The sequence below is a fragment of the Eurypyga helias genome, unplaced genomic scaffold (assembly GCF_000690775.1).
Source record: "Eurypyga helias isolate BGI_N326 unplaced genomic scaffold, ASM69077v1 scaffold38799, whole genome shotgun sequence".
NCBI classification, from domain to species: Eukaryota; Metazoa; Chordata; class Aves; order Eurypygiformes; family Eurypygidae; genus Eurypyga; species Eurypyga helias.
The window spans coordinates 1-13,543 of record NW_010270774.1 but is presented as its reverse complement, the minus strand read 5'-3'; the positions used below and the strand labels follow the sequence as shown (position 1 = coordinate 13,543).

Below are 13,543 nucleotides of genomic sequence, written 5' to 3'. Positions count from 1 at the left end.
AAGGTTCTTGCAGCCCAAGAGGATGGATGAGCTTACGGTGATCATTAATGCACAGAAGACGTCTGCAGCGATTGGATACAAATTAATCCCGCAAAAAGCTGAAATATACCGAAATGAGACCGACGGCTTCCACCAGAAAGCCGTTTCCTAAAATCCTGACCGCAGGAAGTGCGCGGAGTCCGTCCCGTTGAGCTGCTGACCGGGCGCGGCCGTCAGGGTTTCGGCGCTGGAGGCTGTGCGTAGTCCTTTGAGCCTGGAGGCGGGGGGGGCCCCGCGGGGTAGTCTTTGGGGCCCACCGGAGCCAAGTCTCTGCTCGGAGAAGGCGGATAGTCCCTCGCGCCAGGCGGGGGGAGCCGCGGGCCTGGAGGATAATCCCTTGGGCCAGGAGGACCTAGGGGCCGAAAAGGAGGGTGCGCACGGCCATAGGCCCTCAGGTCTGGAGGTGGCGGCAGCGGGCCGGGAGGCAGATCTCTCATCCCTAAGGGCGGGCCGGGTAGGAAATCTCTTGCAGGCGGAGGTGGCATGGGAGCACCACGAACTGGAAGGAAAGGAAGACACGGAGTTCAGGGAAACCTTGCTTTAGGGAAGGCTCCTGCCTCATTCCTCATTTCCTCATCTTTCGGAGCAGCTCTGCAGCGGGTCACCGTCACAGGCCGACTCCGCCAGCCGTGAGCTACGTTCTAGTGACTCTTGGCTGCTGGTTTCCGCTTCAGACTGCGGACGGAAAAACGCCTCCTCTAGAGGGTGGGGTTAAAGAGGCCCGAGAAACTCCACGCGTACGGAGGAGGCGGCCAGCCCCCGAGAAACGTGGGGAACCTGCGTGCTGGCGGACAGCAGAGCTGGGTTCTGCAGTCGGCTTCCCCGAAGTTTCAGCACCCGGCAACGCGACCGTACCTAGGGGCACAGGAAGAGGTCGAGGCCCTAAGTGCCCACGGAGAGGAGCCGGCGGCGGTCCGTAGCGCACGGGGGGCGGAGGTGGCGGTCCCATCACCGGGGAGGTCATGAGAGGTGTCCCAGGGAAAGAAGGCGGGCCTTTGGAACTGGCATTAGCCTGGGCGAGAGCAGGGCAGGCTTCAGCGCGGTACTGCGTCGGAGCAGCACCGACACTCGGCACAACAGCTGCTCGCCCATCGGCCGGGGGGGGGGGGAAAGGGGACGACAGCCAAATCCACCCCAAAACACACAAACCAGGTAGAAAAGAGGGAAAGATCCCACGCCATCATTGGCCCTTCACCCAGAGCACCGCCTGCGCTACCTGGGCTGAGCATGCTGAGCTGAAGTTTCCTTTAGCTCAAGCTGTACTGAGGAAACGCTCAACCCCTGTCCAAGTGTCCTGGGCGGAGAGCCCTTCGGCGAGGGGCCTGCCGCCTGCACGGCATACGGAATCGTGCTGCTTGGCACCGGTACGTCAGCTTCTTGGGAGCGAGTACAGCGATGATCCCAAGCATTTGCCTGCAGACCTCAGCAACAAAAATCTCGCTTCCTCAACCCCACAAAAACCGGAGAGCAATTGTCCGTCACGACAGCAACCCCGGGAGCTGGTTAGTGCCGCAGAGCATTCCGTTACTGCGCAGTTCCCAACACCAAGCCTGTTACTCCTCTCCACCAGCGCAGGGTAACACCACGTTCAGCCTCCGAGTACTCACTGCGGCTGGTTCGGCAGACGGAGGGGAATCAGTGGTTACACAGAGCGCCTCAGCCTCTTGGGGAGAGGGTTGCTTTTTGGGTTTTTTGGAGAGCAAATAAGGATAGTGACAGGATACGGACAAGAGAGAACACGGTGCAGTTAAAGAAGCAGCCGGAAGTACAGTGAATCGCTTATCGGAAACACTTCCCGAAGGCTGGGGGTTTTCAGCTTACCGCTCCATCCACCGCTGCGGAAGGGGAGGAGGTTCTCGGCCCACCGCTGATCAGGGATGCCACAGCAGGCCCGAGGTCTGCAAAGAGAGCCACAAACGCAGGTCTTGTTGTGCTCGGGGTAAGGAACGTGGGTTTGAATTACATTTCCGGAGTGAGAGAATAACCGGGTAAGGTGCAGTTGGCTGGGGGCCACATCACTTACCCGGAACAGACATCCTCCCGGGTAACTCGGGCGGCCTTCGCGGAACAGGGGGGCCATCCACCACTGTGCCTTACAGGAGACAAGAACCCCAGAGATCCCCGTCAACGCCTGCCTGAGCTACTGCCGACACAGGCTCATCCTTGTATCGATACTGAGCAATTAAATCAACCCTCAACCCTATCCCTAGAGCCAAGATCATGCCTTAGCGCTCTTGGGCTTGTGGCACGGAGGGAGTTGGGACAGAAGGGAAGCTCCGCTGCTCACCGAATTCCCCTCTTGAGCCCTCCCTTCGAGGGGCGGAAAGGGGCCGGGCAGGAACGTCTATCATCTGGGTAGGTGACGGATTCCCTCCGCTGACAGGGGATGGGCCGAAGGAGCCATCCCTGCTTAAGGGCCCTATGCCAGAGAAGAAAAACACACTGCATTTGGTTTTCTGCAATTTATCACGGCCTCATTTATTTTAGGATCTACTGACCCCAAGACTGAAGTTTTGGGAGAAAGAGTGGCGCTCACCTCGTCGCGGTGGGACCTGGCGATCGGGTCTGCCAGGAGTTGGCTTTACAATTAACGGCCTTTGAAGCATGACGATTTTTTGGTTGACTTCTATTAATCTAATTTTCAAGAAGAAAGGTGTTTTTCATCATTCACCCGCCACACGCAAGCTGTACCTGTTACGATGTGGCAAGGCGCGCTACGCTGTGAAGTGTCAGGGCTTTCACCAAGAAACCTTACTCCCACCTACCGCGAAGCAGTTCTGGTGCTTAACCAGTAACGCCAACACGCGCCATCCGAGCCAGCAGGCTAACCCAGCACCCTGCGCTGTTGGCGCCCCTTCCCTCCCCTCCCGAGCGCCCGGCAGCCCTCGGAGCGGTCGGCACGGCACTTACTTCTGCCTCAGGTTGGCTGCTTCTCTTTTTTCTTCAGCCAGAGCTCTCTCGGCAGAGCGGGCAATAAGCTGTTAGGGAAAACGTTGCCGACTGCGTTACCTGCCCCAACCTCGAGTCCAATCCAAACTGTTTGCGTCAGAAAAGACACATTCTTACCCAATTGTCGTGTGCCTTTTTCTCATGAGCAGCAATCTGGGAAGAAGAGAAGGGAGTTAGTTTATTTTGCCCAGCTACGCGCATTTCCGGTAACTCCCTGCAACCAGCAAGAACTTCACCTGGTTTTTGTAAGACCTCTCTGTTTTTTGCAATTCTTCTTCCATATCTTGGATCCTTTGCCTGTACAAAAGGAAAACGAGATTTAAATGAAACGTCTTCAAGAGCTGAAAGGAAGTCAAGAGTCTTCAGAAACTGAAGTTACTTGTAAACTTTCACTTCCTCGATGGCCAGCACGGCTTTTTCATCTGCAGCAGACAATTTCTGCTCCTTCTCCTGGCGCTCGTACTCTTCCTGAGTGAGTTTTCTGCACAGGAGAAAACAAAGAAGGCAGCATATATTACACCACCCGACGTGTATTACCACTCAAAATCAAGTTATTTGCCTTCTAACAGCGATAGCAGAATCCACAACAATGTGTGAGAATACAGAGAGAATAGAGATATAAAACCCAGACAGAAATACTGTCTTTTGAAACCAACAGACAGATCCTTTGTCTGTAAAACCTGAAAATCAAGGACGCAGAGCTGGCTGGAGAGTTCTGTCAGACTCCAACAACTGCAAAGTCCATCTCCCGGCATCCTGCGGTTTACTTACCGGTTCTACAGCAGCTGACAAAGCTGCAGACAAGGGAAGAGGCAGAACCGACAGCTAACCAAGGGAAATGAAGACATGGACACGCAGTGAAAAAGAGGGAATTGGGGCCCAGGTGACAAACACGCTCACTAGTCCTCAACCACGTGGAAAGAAGCTTTTTTCTAAGTATTCTCCAATTCCTTAGGTGACCAATTTCCCATCTTTTTATAATCTCAGGGGGTTCACTAGCTTTTTTTCATTTTTGACGTTCTTCTGGAAGTGTTTGAGAGGTCCATAACGTGCTCCTAACTTACAAGCGCCGTCCCACAAAACTGGAACCATTAAACTAGCAGTAAGTTAACTGTTGCTAACAGACAGTTCAACATCATTGATTTCCTTGGTTACGTGTGGAAAGTCTTCCAGAAAAAAACGGCGGGAGCCCTTCACTGTAATGAAGGCGTAGTAACGGGCAGCATCACTTAGGTGCTAAGTTTGGGGAGGAAGAGAAATCCTTCAGAGAGGTCACGAGGAAGTTTTCCTTGAAGGCTGGGCTATCCTCCACCTCTCCGTTACGTGTTTACTGCCCCTGAAGTTCGGAGGTCAGGCAGTTTCGGTACTGAGGTGCTGAACAGCCCCAATTCCTTACCTTGTTCCAACCCCGCGCAGCCCCAGCCTACACGCTTGAACCACGGAACCTCCCCTTGCTGCTCCACCCCAGTTTCAGCTTTCCCACATAACTCGGCAGTAAGCATCCCAGAATCCTACCCCTGCTCTCCCCCCCCAGAAATGAGATGCTACCACAGACACGTCGGTGAGCGTATCGGTGAGGCACGAACACAGACACACCACCAGTTCCTCACTGCCAGCAGGTCATTCATCTCTGCCTGCGCCACCAACTTGGCCCTCTGGGAACGCAGAAAGCTCGAGGCTAAAACAGAAGTGTCTACATTACAAGCATCAGGCTCACTAGACTGAGGTCAGAGTAACCAAAACAACTCGTAATGGCCTCTAAATTCTCCCTGGTGTTTCTGGACAGTGTGACAGAGCAATCCCAGGATTTGCAGGCCGAGCCACCCATCCCCCCTGCCCAAAAGCTGTTGGGTTTTTAACAGCAGAAGGCAGTTTCATGCGTGCAAAGCGACAGTCTTTTTAGAATCTCCGGAAAGGTGGAAAAAGTGAAAAAGGGGCACCACCTTCAAGCACCGTGGAAGAGTAGCCACCACCTTCCACTCCAAGTACAACTTAAGTTATCCAACCCTTCCGAGCGAAGGGCCTTCGCTCAGCGCCCACGATGTAACCCGCGGGGTGCGGAAGAGCAACGGAAGGCTTACTTCTGGAGCGCCATCTCCTTCTGCTGGTAAAGCTCCCCCAGAATCTCCACCTTCTGCTGCAGCGTTTTGCACTCGTTTTCCAGACGCTCTTTGGCTGACTGGAGCAAACAGGAGTCGTGCTCCAATTTTTTTATCTGCTCTGTTAGAGAAACAAGGGTAGGTAGGTAGGGAAGCTGAAGAAAGCTGCAGTGACGACTGTTATGCCACCTAAACCCTCTATTTCTTTTTACACCACAAACAGCATTTCATCCTAAGCGATCTTTCGCCAAGCCTACCTTCTAGCTCGTGTCTGGCTGACACTTCATCGCTCAGCTTGGACTGCAGCAGGTTTCTGTCTTCTTCAACGATGGACAACATCGTTTTCACCTGAAAAGAGGAGCAGAGGGTTTATGACCTTAGGTGCCGCAGTAACGTGGCTGCGTTTGTGAGGCATCTTGTGCAGCCTACCCTGGAGACATCCATCATCTGCTTGATCTGAGTCTTCATCTGCTCGCTCTCAGGATCTAGAAGAGAATGAGACACTTGTTTCCCCTGTTTCTTAACCCCAATTCCCTCGACTCTGCAGCTGTTAGAAATAACACTCCCTGTGCTTTAAAGCATGCCAGCAATTCCACGACCAGTACAACACAACTGTTTGACTGATTCCAAAAGGCATTCCCAAAGACTCCTCCTCGTCACTTCTTCTAGCCACCACACTACTATTACTGGGTATTACTGGGAATGCAGCACGTGTTACTGGAGATAGCATCAGAAAAATCAGGAAGAGGGGATTTCCAGCCCGCACACGCCGTACGGCTAGAGGGAGAACAACGACAACAAAAGAAAGAGGACTTCAGAGCCAGAGGTGCAGCAAATACATGTGCAGCACCAGGAATAACAAACCGCCCGAGAAGTTTTGAAATAGTCCATTTTGGCCTTTCGGGTTTAAAATACCCAATTACCTAGATAGGTTATCTGTGTGGAGATCAGCACAATACTCATTAAAAATCCATATTAAAAATAAACGTAGCCTAACAACAAAGTTGAGATTCTCAGCTTTTGGAACGTTCTTAATAATTAACTTTTATACTCAATATTTAAAACTGTGTCATTACACTTAGGATATACCTAAAAGGTCATCTAAAAGCAACTACTGTCCTCTTTACTGGTTTCTCCCTTCAGTTAGGAAGTATTTGGTGTTTGAGGATTAAAGCTGGCAGTCAACCTGCGGATCACCCTCGTTCCCCGCGGGACACGGCACGAGCATACCACCAGTGCTCTAGCCATCGAGCACACTAGCAGCAGGCAGGATCACCCTACCTGGCAACTCTCCATTGGCCAGGTCGTCTCCTGTGCCCCACTCGGGCCCTTCGGCATCCTTCTTGGCCTCGGAGGCCGGATCCACATCGAGCTGCTTCAGCTGCATAATGCAGTTCGTCAAAACCTAGTAACGAAACCACAGGCTCACTGAAGGAGAATCGCTCTGCATTCTGTGAAATGTTTCGAAGTATTTTATGATGTGTCACATTCAGAGCAAGCTTCTTACAAAGAACCTACTTCGATTTCATTTTCCTTGTAGGCAAGGGCTTCCTCTACGTCCTTCTGAGACTTCTGATAGAGTTTGATCTGCTCGCTGAGCTCAGTATGCCTCTCGCTCCAACCTTCAGCTTCTTTCAGCAGCTGTTGGAAGCACCAAGGCAAGACGATTACTCGTTTCATTTCTCGGACAGGCTGTATGTAATTGAAGTCTAGTCTACAGCCAGCTCTGGTGAGAGCTCATCACCACAGTTCACAGATAAAGGGTCAACTTCACAGTTACCACACTCATCACCAGTCTGCTAGTAGAACTGGATGCTGGGAATCTTGCTGCAGTTTTTATTATCAGATAACTTTACAAATTTGACATTTTCTCCCATAATATCCCAACATCAGAGCCGAACTGCTCATACTTCAATATAGGAGGAGTTAATTGCGGTCCAGGGGTAATCAACCCACGTTCCTTAAGAGGCCATCCATCTACGAGGCAGATATTTACAGGTATTTGTAAAAGAGCCGTCGTGACACGTTAGGGCTAAAGGCCCTCCCCATTCCCCTTAGCTGCAGAACTGCTGTTTGGCAATTCTTTATCACGACTTCCTTCGGCCCTGATCCCGAGCCCCGACCACGCAGTGACTACCCCGCCAGCACAGACTTCCTGCGAAGCTGCTGACAAGAACGGAATCACCGGAGCTGCCCAAGCCGCGCACCAAGGACACGCGGCTCACCTGCACAACAAGCCTGTGGAGGCAGGCACAAGGGGGTTCCGTTTTACCTTGGTAATATGAAATGGGGAATTCCAACACGGTAAGGACACGCTGAACTTCAACTCAAGAAAGCTAGGAATAAAGCCCCAGTATTTCCTTTAAAAGAGAAACAAAGCTGCCTGGCCTGGGCATAACTTACTTGCTCCTTGCTCTTTTTTAGCCTAGCATTCTCTTCCTGTACATGATGGAGCTCAGCTTTCACCTTTTCTTCACTTAGTTTAGCTTCATTAAGGGCTATCTGCACCTATATATTAAAAAAAAAAAAAAAAAGGAACAAAAAGACAAAGTCAGACTGTAAGGGAGCAAGAGCCATGTATTACCTGGTGAAATGACAAGCCAGCATTTCCTACTGCATCCCAGGTACAAGAACTTGTTGAGAGGGTGTAGGTAACGCTTTACCTCCGAAAGCTCTACAGAATGCACGCTGATAGCTTCCTGCAGTTTCTCCAAGGACTTCTGTGTTTCAGAGATCTATGTAAGAAAAAGATGAGCAGTCACTTTTCATTCGCCTGAGCAATTATTTTACCCGCATAACTTGGAACCATAAAAGGGGAAGTCAAGTCACTGACACATTTCCACTTAGAACAGACACCAGAGCAGCAGCAGCAGCAGCGCAGCACTGCGTTATCAGCCAGGTAAGGAACAGGCACACACAGCACGCGAGAATCCACTTCCCCCCGTGACCCTGCCCACGGGCAGCTGGGAGCGTTCCCTGCGTACCAGCAGCATCTAGAAAGGAAGTGACGCGTGCGGCTGCCATTAGCAACAACCTTTGGTCACAACAAGACCAGAGATCTTGTTGGAGCTTACCGCTACCACAGAGAAAACAGGCTTTAAGAGGAAGGGGGAAAGAAAGGAAAACAAATGCCACTGGACAACAAGAATTAGGGGCGGCTTAGAGACCTTCACACTTTACTACAGAACCAGACGCTTCCTCCACATACAAGAAAACATCTCTTGTCAACCCAAAACCTTCAGCTCGTATTGTTAAGGAGCTTCCTGACCCCAGCTAGGAAGTATTAAGACTAAGCCTCGACTCGAATACGTCCGTGTGCGAAAGCACGTAACCACACAGGTGCCAGCAAGGTCTTACAAAAAAAAAAAAAAAAAACAAACAGAAAAAACCCACAGTAAAAAACAAATACCAAACCAGATTTCCCCCCTCCAAGATGAACCTACAGTTCCATTTCAGTTCTCTTTTTGAGGCAGTTCCCCTCGTCTGCTCTACCTGTTCACCCCTCAGGTGGTGACCAGTTTTTAGGGCATACTGCAGACACTGACATGAGTGCAATTGCTCTTGCCTTGTTCTGTTTCTTCTCATTCTTTTTTCTCTCCGTTTCAAGCATTGTGTGCAGGTTTTTTACTCTGTCGTCTAGCTGACGATTTGCTTCTTCCAGTCCTTTGACTGTGTCCTAGAAAACAGAGTAAGAGACCGACTAAAGCAAGTTATTTTATTGATGTGTTTGCTTTCAGGGCAGCGAGAGTGAATTGTTTCTTACCTTCAGCCCTGAAGTTTCATCGGAGAGAGTGTCTTTTTGTTCTTGGGCCACTTTCACAGACTCCTGTGCTTCCTTTATCTAAGCACGGGAACAATCACACAGAACTGAGGAAATGGTCAACATCATAGAATCATAGAATGGTTTGGGTTGGAAGGGACCTTAAAGATCATCTAGTTCCAACTCCCCTGCCATGGGCAGGGACACCCTCCACTAGACCAGGTTGCTCAAAGTCTCATCCAGCCTGGCCTTGAACACTTCCAGGGATGGGGCATCCACAGCTTCTCTGGGCAACCTGTTCCAGTGCCTCACCACCCTCTCCGAGAAGAATTTCTTCCTGACATCTAATCTAAACCTCCCTGATTTCAATTTATACCCATTTCCCCTTGTCCTATCACTACAGGCTCTTGTAAAAAGGCCTCTCCCAGTACCCTTGTAGGCCCCCTTCAGGTACTGGAAAGCTGCAATGAGGTCTCCTCGGAGTCTCCTCTTCTCCAGGCTGAACAAGCCCAGTTCTCGCAGCCTTTCGTCATAGGAGAGGTGCTCCAGCCCTCTGATCATCTTCGTGGCCTCCTCTGGACTCGCTCCCAGTGGTCAATATCCTTCTGATATTGAGGGCTCCACAGCTGGACGCAGTACTCCAGGTGGGGTCTCACCAGAGCAGAGTAGAGGGGCAGAATCATACTCAGTAAGAACAGAAAAATAACATATAATAGCTGTGGCACTGCCTGTGTCTTTACAGCAGTAACAGAAAATCAGGAATCCAAGGATGAGAGCCTGGAACAATACCTTTTGATCATATACTGACATCTTTTCTAAGATTTCCGATTTTTCTTGAAGAAGGTTTTTAATCTTTTCAGCAAGTTGCTTCTCAGTCACTAGGAAGAAAAAGAAAGCTTACAGTAACAGTACTTCAGATCCGTGGGAAAAAACAAGACCAGTACCACTTCAGAGAACGTTTCCAAGCAGTGACCAAAGCACAGATCAGGACAGTGCCAGCTGCCTGGCAGCCAGCCCTTTCAGCAGGTGTCTAAGCACCTCCAGCTTTCACTTAACGGCAGGACTGAAAACAAGGCAGTAAAGCATTGGACGCTGACACACGGCACATCGCTTCTGCGCCCACTTCACAGAAGCTGGTCACAGAACGCACGGGAAAGCGGAGTAAGGGGGTGGCTACACACGAAGAGGCACGTTCAAGGGAAGAACTGGCAGCGAGGGTGTCAGAGCAGTCTCAGACTACTGCTGCGACACTTGGGGAGATGCAACACCTTCCCTAACCGCCACATCTTCCTGCACGTCTGGTCAGCAAACCATGCAGTTTCATCAGTAGGATGAAAGCGCCTCAAGCCCTCCTGGGAGGGGAAAAGAGGGTGTCAGCTAGCAGACAGCATCAGCAAGCCTCAAGGAACTGCACCACTTTCTAACAGGCCTCAAAAGGGCTGTGACCAAGGAACAGCTCTTCAGGCATGCATTTGCTTCTCAACCTAAACAAGTGCCAACCAACCCTGCGGATTCAATGAAAATCATTAGCATACCTACAGCATTTTACTGCAAGTCAATTTAAAACACATCTAATTGTCATTTGCTGTCAAGTCCTAAGCCACCCCCGTATTTGAGCACCGCAAGTCCCATTTGCCTGGCAGCAAATCCTGCAGCACAGACAGGAAGCACTGGTTGTTCCTGCTGCATCCCAGAGTGTGCAACGGCAACTGCCGCTCCTCCTTCCCCTCCCACAGGAAGGCTTCTGGGCCAGAGGATCCGGGACAGGAGAGCCAACAAGTGACTGCTGAGGTACAACGCAGCGCTCAGCAATTTAACGGGGGCAGGAACCCCACCCTGCATTAGCTTGGTCTCCCAGTTTTACTACTGTCACGAAGGGTGGATAATAAATTTTCAGCTGTGGGACTCCAAACGTAATCTATCTTTTAAAGCATTTTTGTCACTGTTAATATTCCTCTGTTTTGGATGAGGATGTTAGTAACATGGCCTTTACCATGTCTGAAGAATACCAATTTGTTCTTAGCTGTAGTAATTTCTATACAGTATCATACAGCAGAGTTTTATTTTCTTTTTATAAAGAGGATTCTCCTCTTTTTTTTTTAGGGCAGGCCACTACATAATTTCTACACCATCAATACCAATGTTTTTCCCCCTCCAATAACAATAATTGGTTTGCAGTATAAAAATCACCTTACAGATCGAAGAGGGATTTTTTTTTTCCAGCTCATCAATTCTGCATTAAATTAACTCTGAATTCTTTCTTTTCCATTCAGTACACTTCAATTTGATATACTTGAAGCTGGAGAAATGCTCTTGTTAAAAACCTACACGCTAGCCACAGGAATACCTGCATATTTAGGTCTATGTTTAGAAGGAATCTTTGCAGCCACACAGCAGTTTCAGGCTCCCCTCAATCCGAAAAGGCAAGAGGAGCTAGCTACTGCTTTCTGTGAGAAGCAACAAGCAAAAGCAGATCCACTACTAGTCAGAAAACCAAAGCAAACTCTGCCCCGCTACCACCACACCAATAAACCAGTGGATCACATTGATGCTGAACACAGTAGAGCTTTTCCTTGCCCTCTAAGTTGCAGGTATGAGCTGCCTTGTTTCTCCCAGTCAAGGCACTGTCAAAAACAAAACTGAAATCCTCAGATTCAAGCGTCATCTACTGGCCTAGCTTACACCATAACCTTAGACTTAGCAGTCTCCTTGAGACGGAGCGATGAGGAATACCAACAATCTTCCAACACTTTTACATGCCCAAGCATCAAGTACACTGAAAAGCACAAGAAAACATACCTTGATATATTCTACTCTTCACCTACAGAAGAGGAAAAAAAATAAATTAGCCATTAAAAAAACAGTGAACAAAAACTTTTATTTATTTTTCCTACAGAAAAGAAGTCACTGCTTACGCACGAATTAAAGCAGCATGTGGAAAACACATCCACCGCTGCCAACAGTGTTGAATAACACTACAAACAAGCTTAAGCTGTTTTCTAATAAAAGCTTCGAGGTTAATGCCCCGTCCCAGAGCCTCAGCAAAGGTCTGTTTAGTCAGTCACTAAAGGGACAGCAGTAACTGCCCACATCCAACTTGCCAACAAAACGAAGCCATTCTGCATCAAACAACAGCCATGAACTTGCAAACACAAACCACACCTGCACCCCAGTTCTGAGGCTTTTAACGCAAGGTACAGGTGCTCATTGTGAAGTTCCCACCATTAAAGAAGGCTGTCTTTTTATGCCGTTACAGTACAGTTTTGCATCTGAAACTGAGCCGGTGCACACAATAGCAAAGCTAAACAAGGAAAGAACTACCAATACCGTTACAAAGAGTATTTCAATTTGTTTTTGTCAAGCAGAGGTAGTATTCTGCCAGCTTCCACAGCATACCGTCACTGAACTAGACGGCTGTAAATTAAACTGTCCTGTGTGGTTTTCACCTATCCGTTCCCAAGGAGATGCACCGGTATACAGGAGAGCCAGTGAAGGTGTTTTTCTTGCACAGAAAGTTATCCATGTAGGAAAGAGGAAGACAACTACAGAGCGAGGAAAAGATTGGGAAAGGGGCTCTCCAGTGAGATTTAAGACCATGTGTTTACGTTTCTGAACACAGCACCTACAAGCAGCTGGACAGTAAGAAGGGGGGAAGGATTAACTGGTTGTTTTGGAGATGGTACAGGCTCAAGCACATGGAAGGCTTCTCATTTCAAAGATATGCTGACGCTTCCCTGGCCTTCTTGATTTACACCACACTTCCCTACTTAGCTTTCCAAACTGCCCCTTACTAAAAAAAAACCCACAGTCTTCAATTAAGAGCTTAAAGGAAATGCTTCTTAGCTTCAAGAAAATTACAACTCACTTTGGCTGTTAAGCCCAGCATTTTGTTCACATTGATGCTCCGAACAGAAACACACGGAAGACAACGTATAGCTTTGACCCCCGTAACGCTGAAACAGTTTAACCACACAAAAGACCACGCGGTAAGTGAAATATCAGCAGTTTTGCAAGCATGAAGTGTACTCACTGAAAGGCAGGTTCTCCAGAAAATTACAGCTAGTGTGGCAATTCCCACTAAGGCAGTGATAATAATAGGCTCCCATGGAAGTCCATGGAAATCAGGCCCAGGACGAATTTCCTCTGGCAGGGTCGCAACCAACTGAAAACCGACAACATTGACAAGGGTGAATGGGTTGATTAAACACTCAGGTGAAGTAAGTAGGCTGCCAAATGCTTTTATTCCACTCATAAACCCAGAGAACCACTTAGAGCTTTCTTGCAGTTTTGCTGCAAACCGAAACCCGAAAATGAAGAAAACCACAAAGCAGCTCAGTGCTGGCATTTCAACTCAAATGTCTGGGGATCCGGAAGACACCTGACAGCGACCATCTGCTGGCAAACAACAGCTACACCAAAATAACCCCGTACGCACGTTTTGTGTTACACTGCGCTAGCACCGAGTCGATCTGTTTCCAGGTAAAGCTGTGAGGATCCCAAAACACAGGAAAACCGTCCAGCTTTACACCCGGGCGCTCGTAACAAGCCGGCGCCCACAGCTCAGGGCTGTCCCCCTGGGCACAGGGGCCCTTGCCATGTCGCACGCCCCTGCACAGGCCGGAGGGCCCCGGGAAGGGTGCAGATCCCCGGTCCGGCTGGCAGGGCCAGCGCAGCCGTGGCTCCCGGGAAACGCGCC

At 49.6% G+C, this 13,543-nt stretch overlaps 1 protein-coding gene across 1 annotated transcript; it reads right to left on the bottom strand.

The window, feature by feature from the left end:
* Nucleotides 1-212: 212 nt before the first annotated feature.
* Nucleotides 213-13,009, bottom strand: MIA3 (melanoma inhibitory activity family, member 3; the record flags this gene model as incomplete). Its single annotated transcript, XM_010158577.1, has 22 exons — nt 213-538; nt 895-1,051; nt 1,861-1,937; nt 2,063-2,131; nt 2,327-2,458; nt 2,576-2,673; nt 2,950-3,017; nt 3,106-3,141; nt 3,225-3,285; nt 3,368-3,469; nt 5,070-5,208; nt 5,345-5,435; nt 5,517-5,572; nt 6,369-6,492; nt 6,606-6,728; nt 7,491-7,595; nt 7,751-7,822; nt 8,653-8,763; nt 8,851-8,928; nt 9,637-9,725; nt 11,647-11,668; nt 12,878-13,009. Coding segments are annotated over 22 exons (2,268 nt in total), but the record flags the coding sequence as incomplete, so codon positions are not given.
* Between the last annotated feature and the right edge of the window lie 534 nt (nt 13,010-13,543).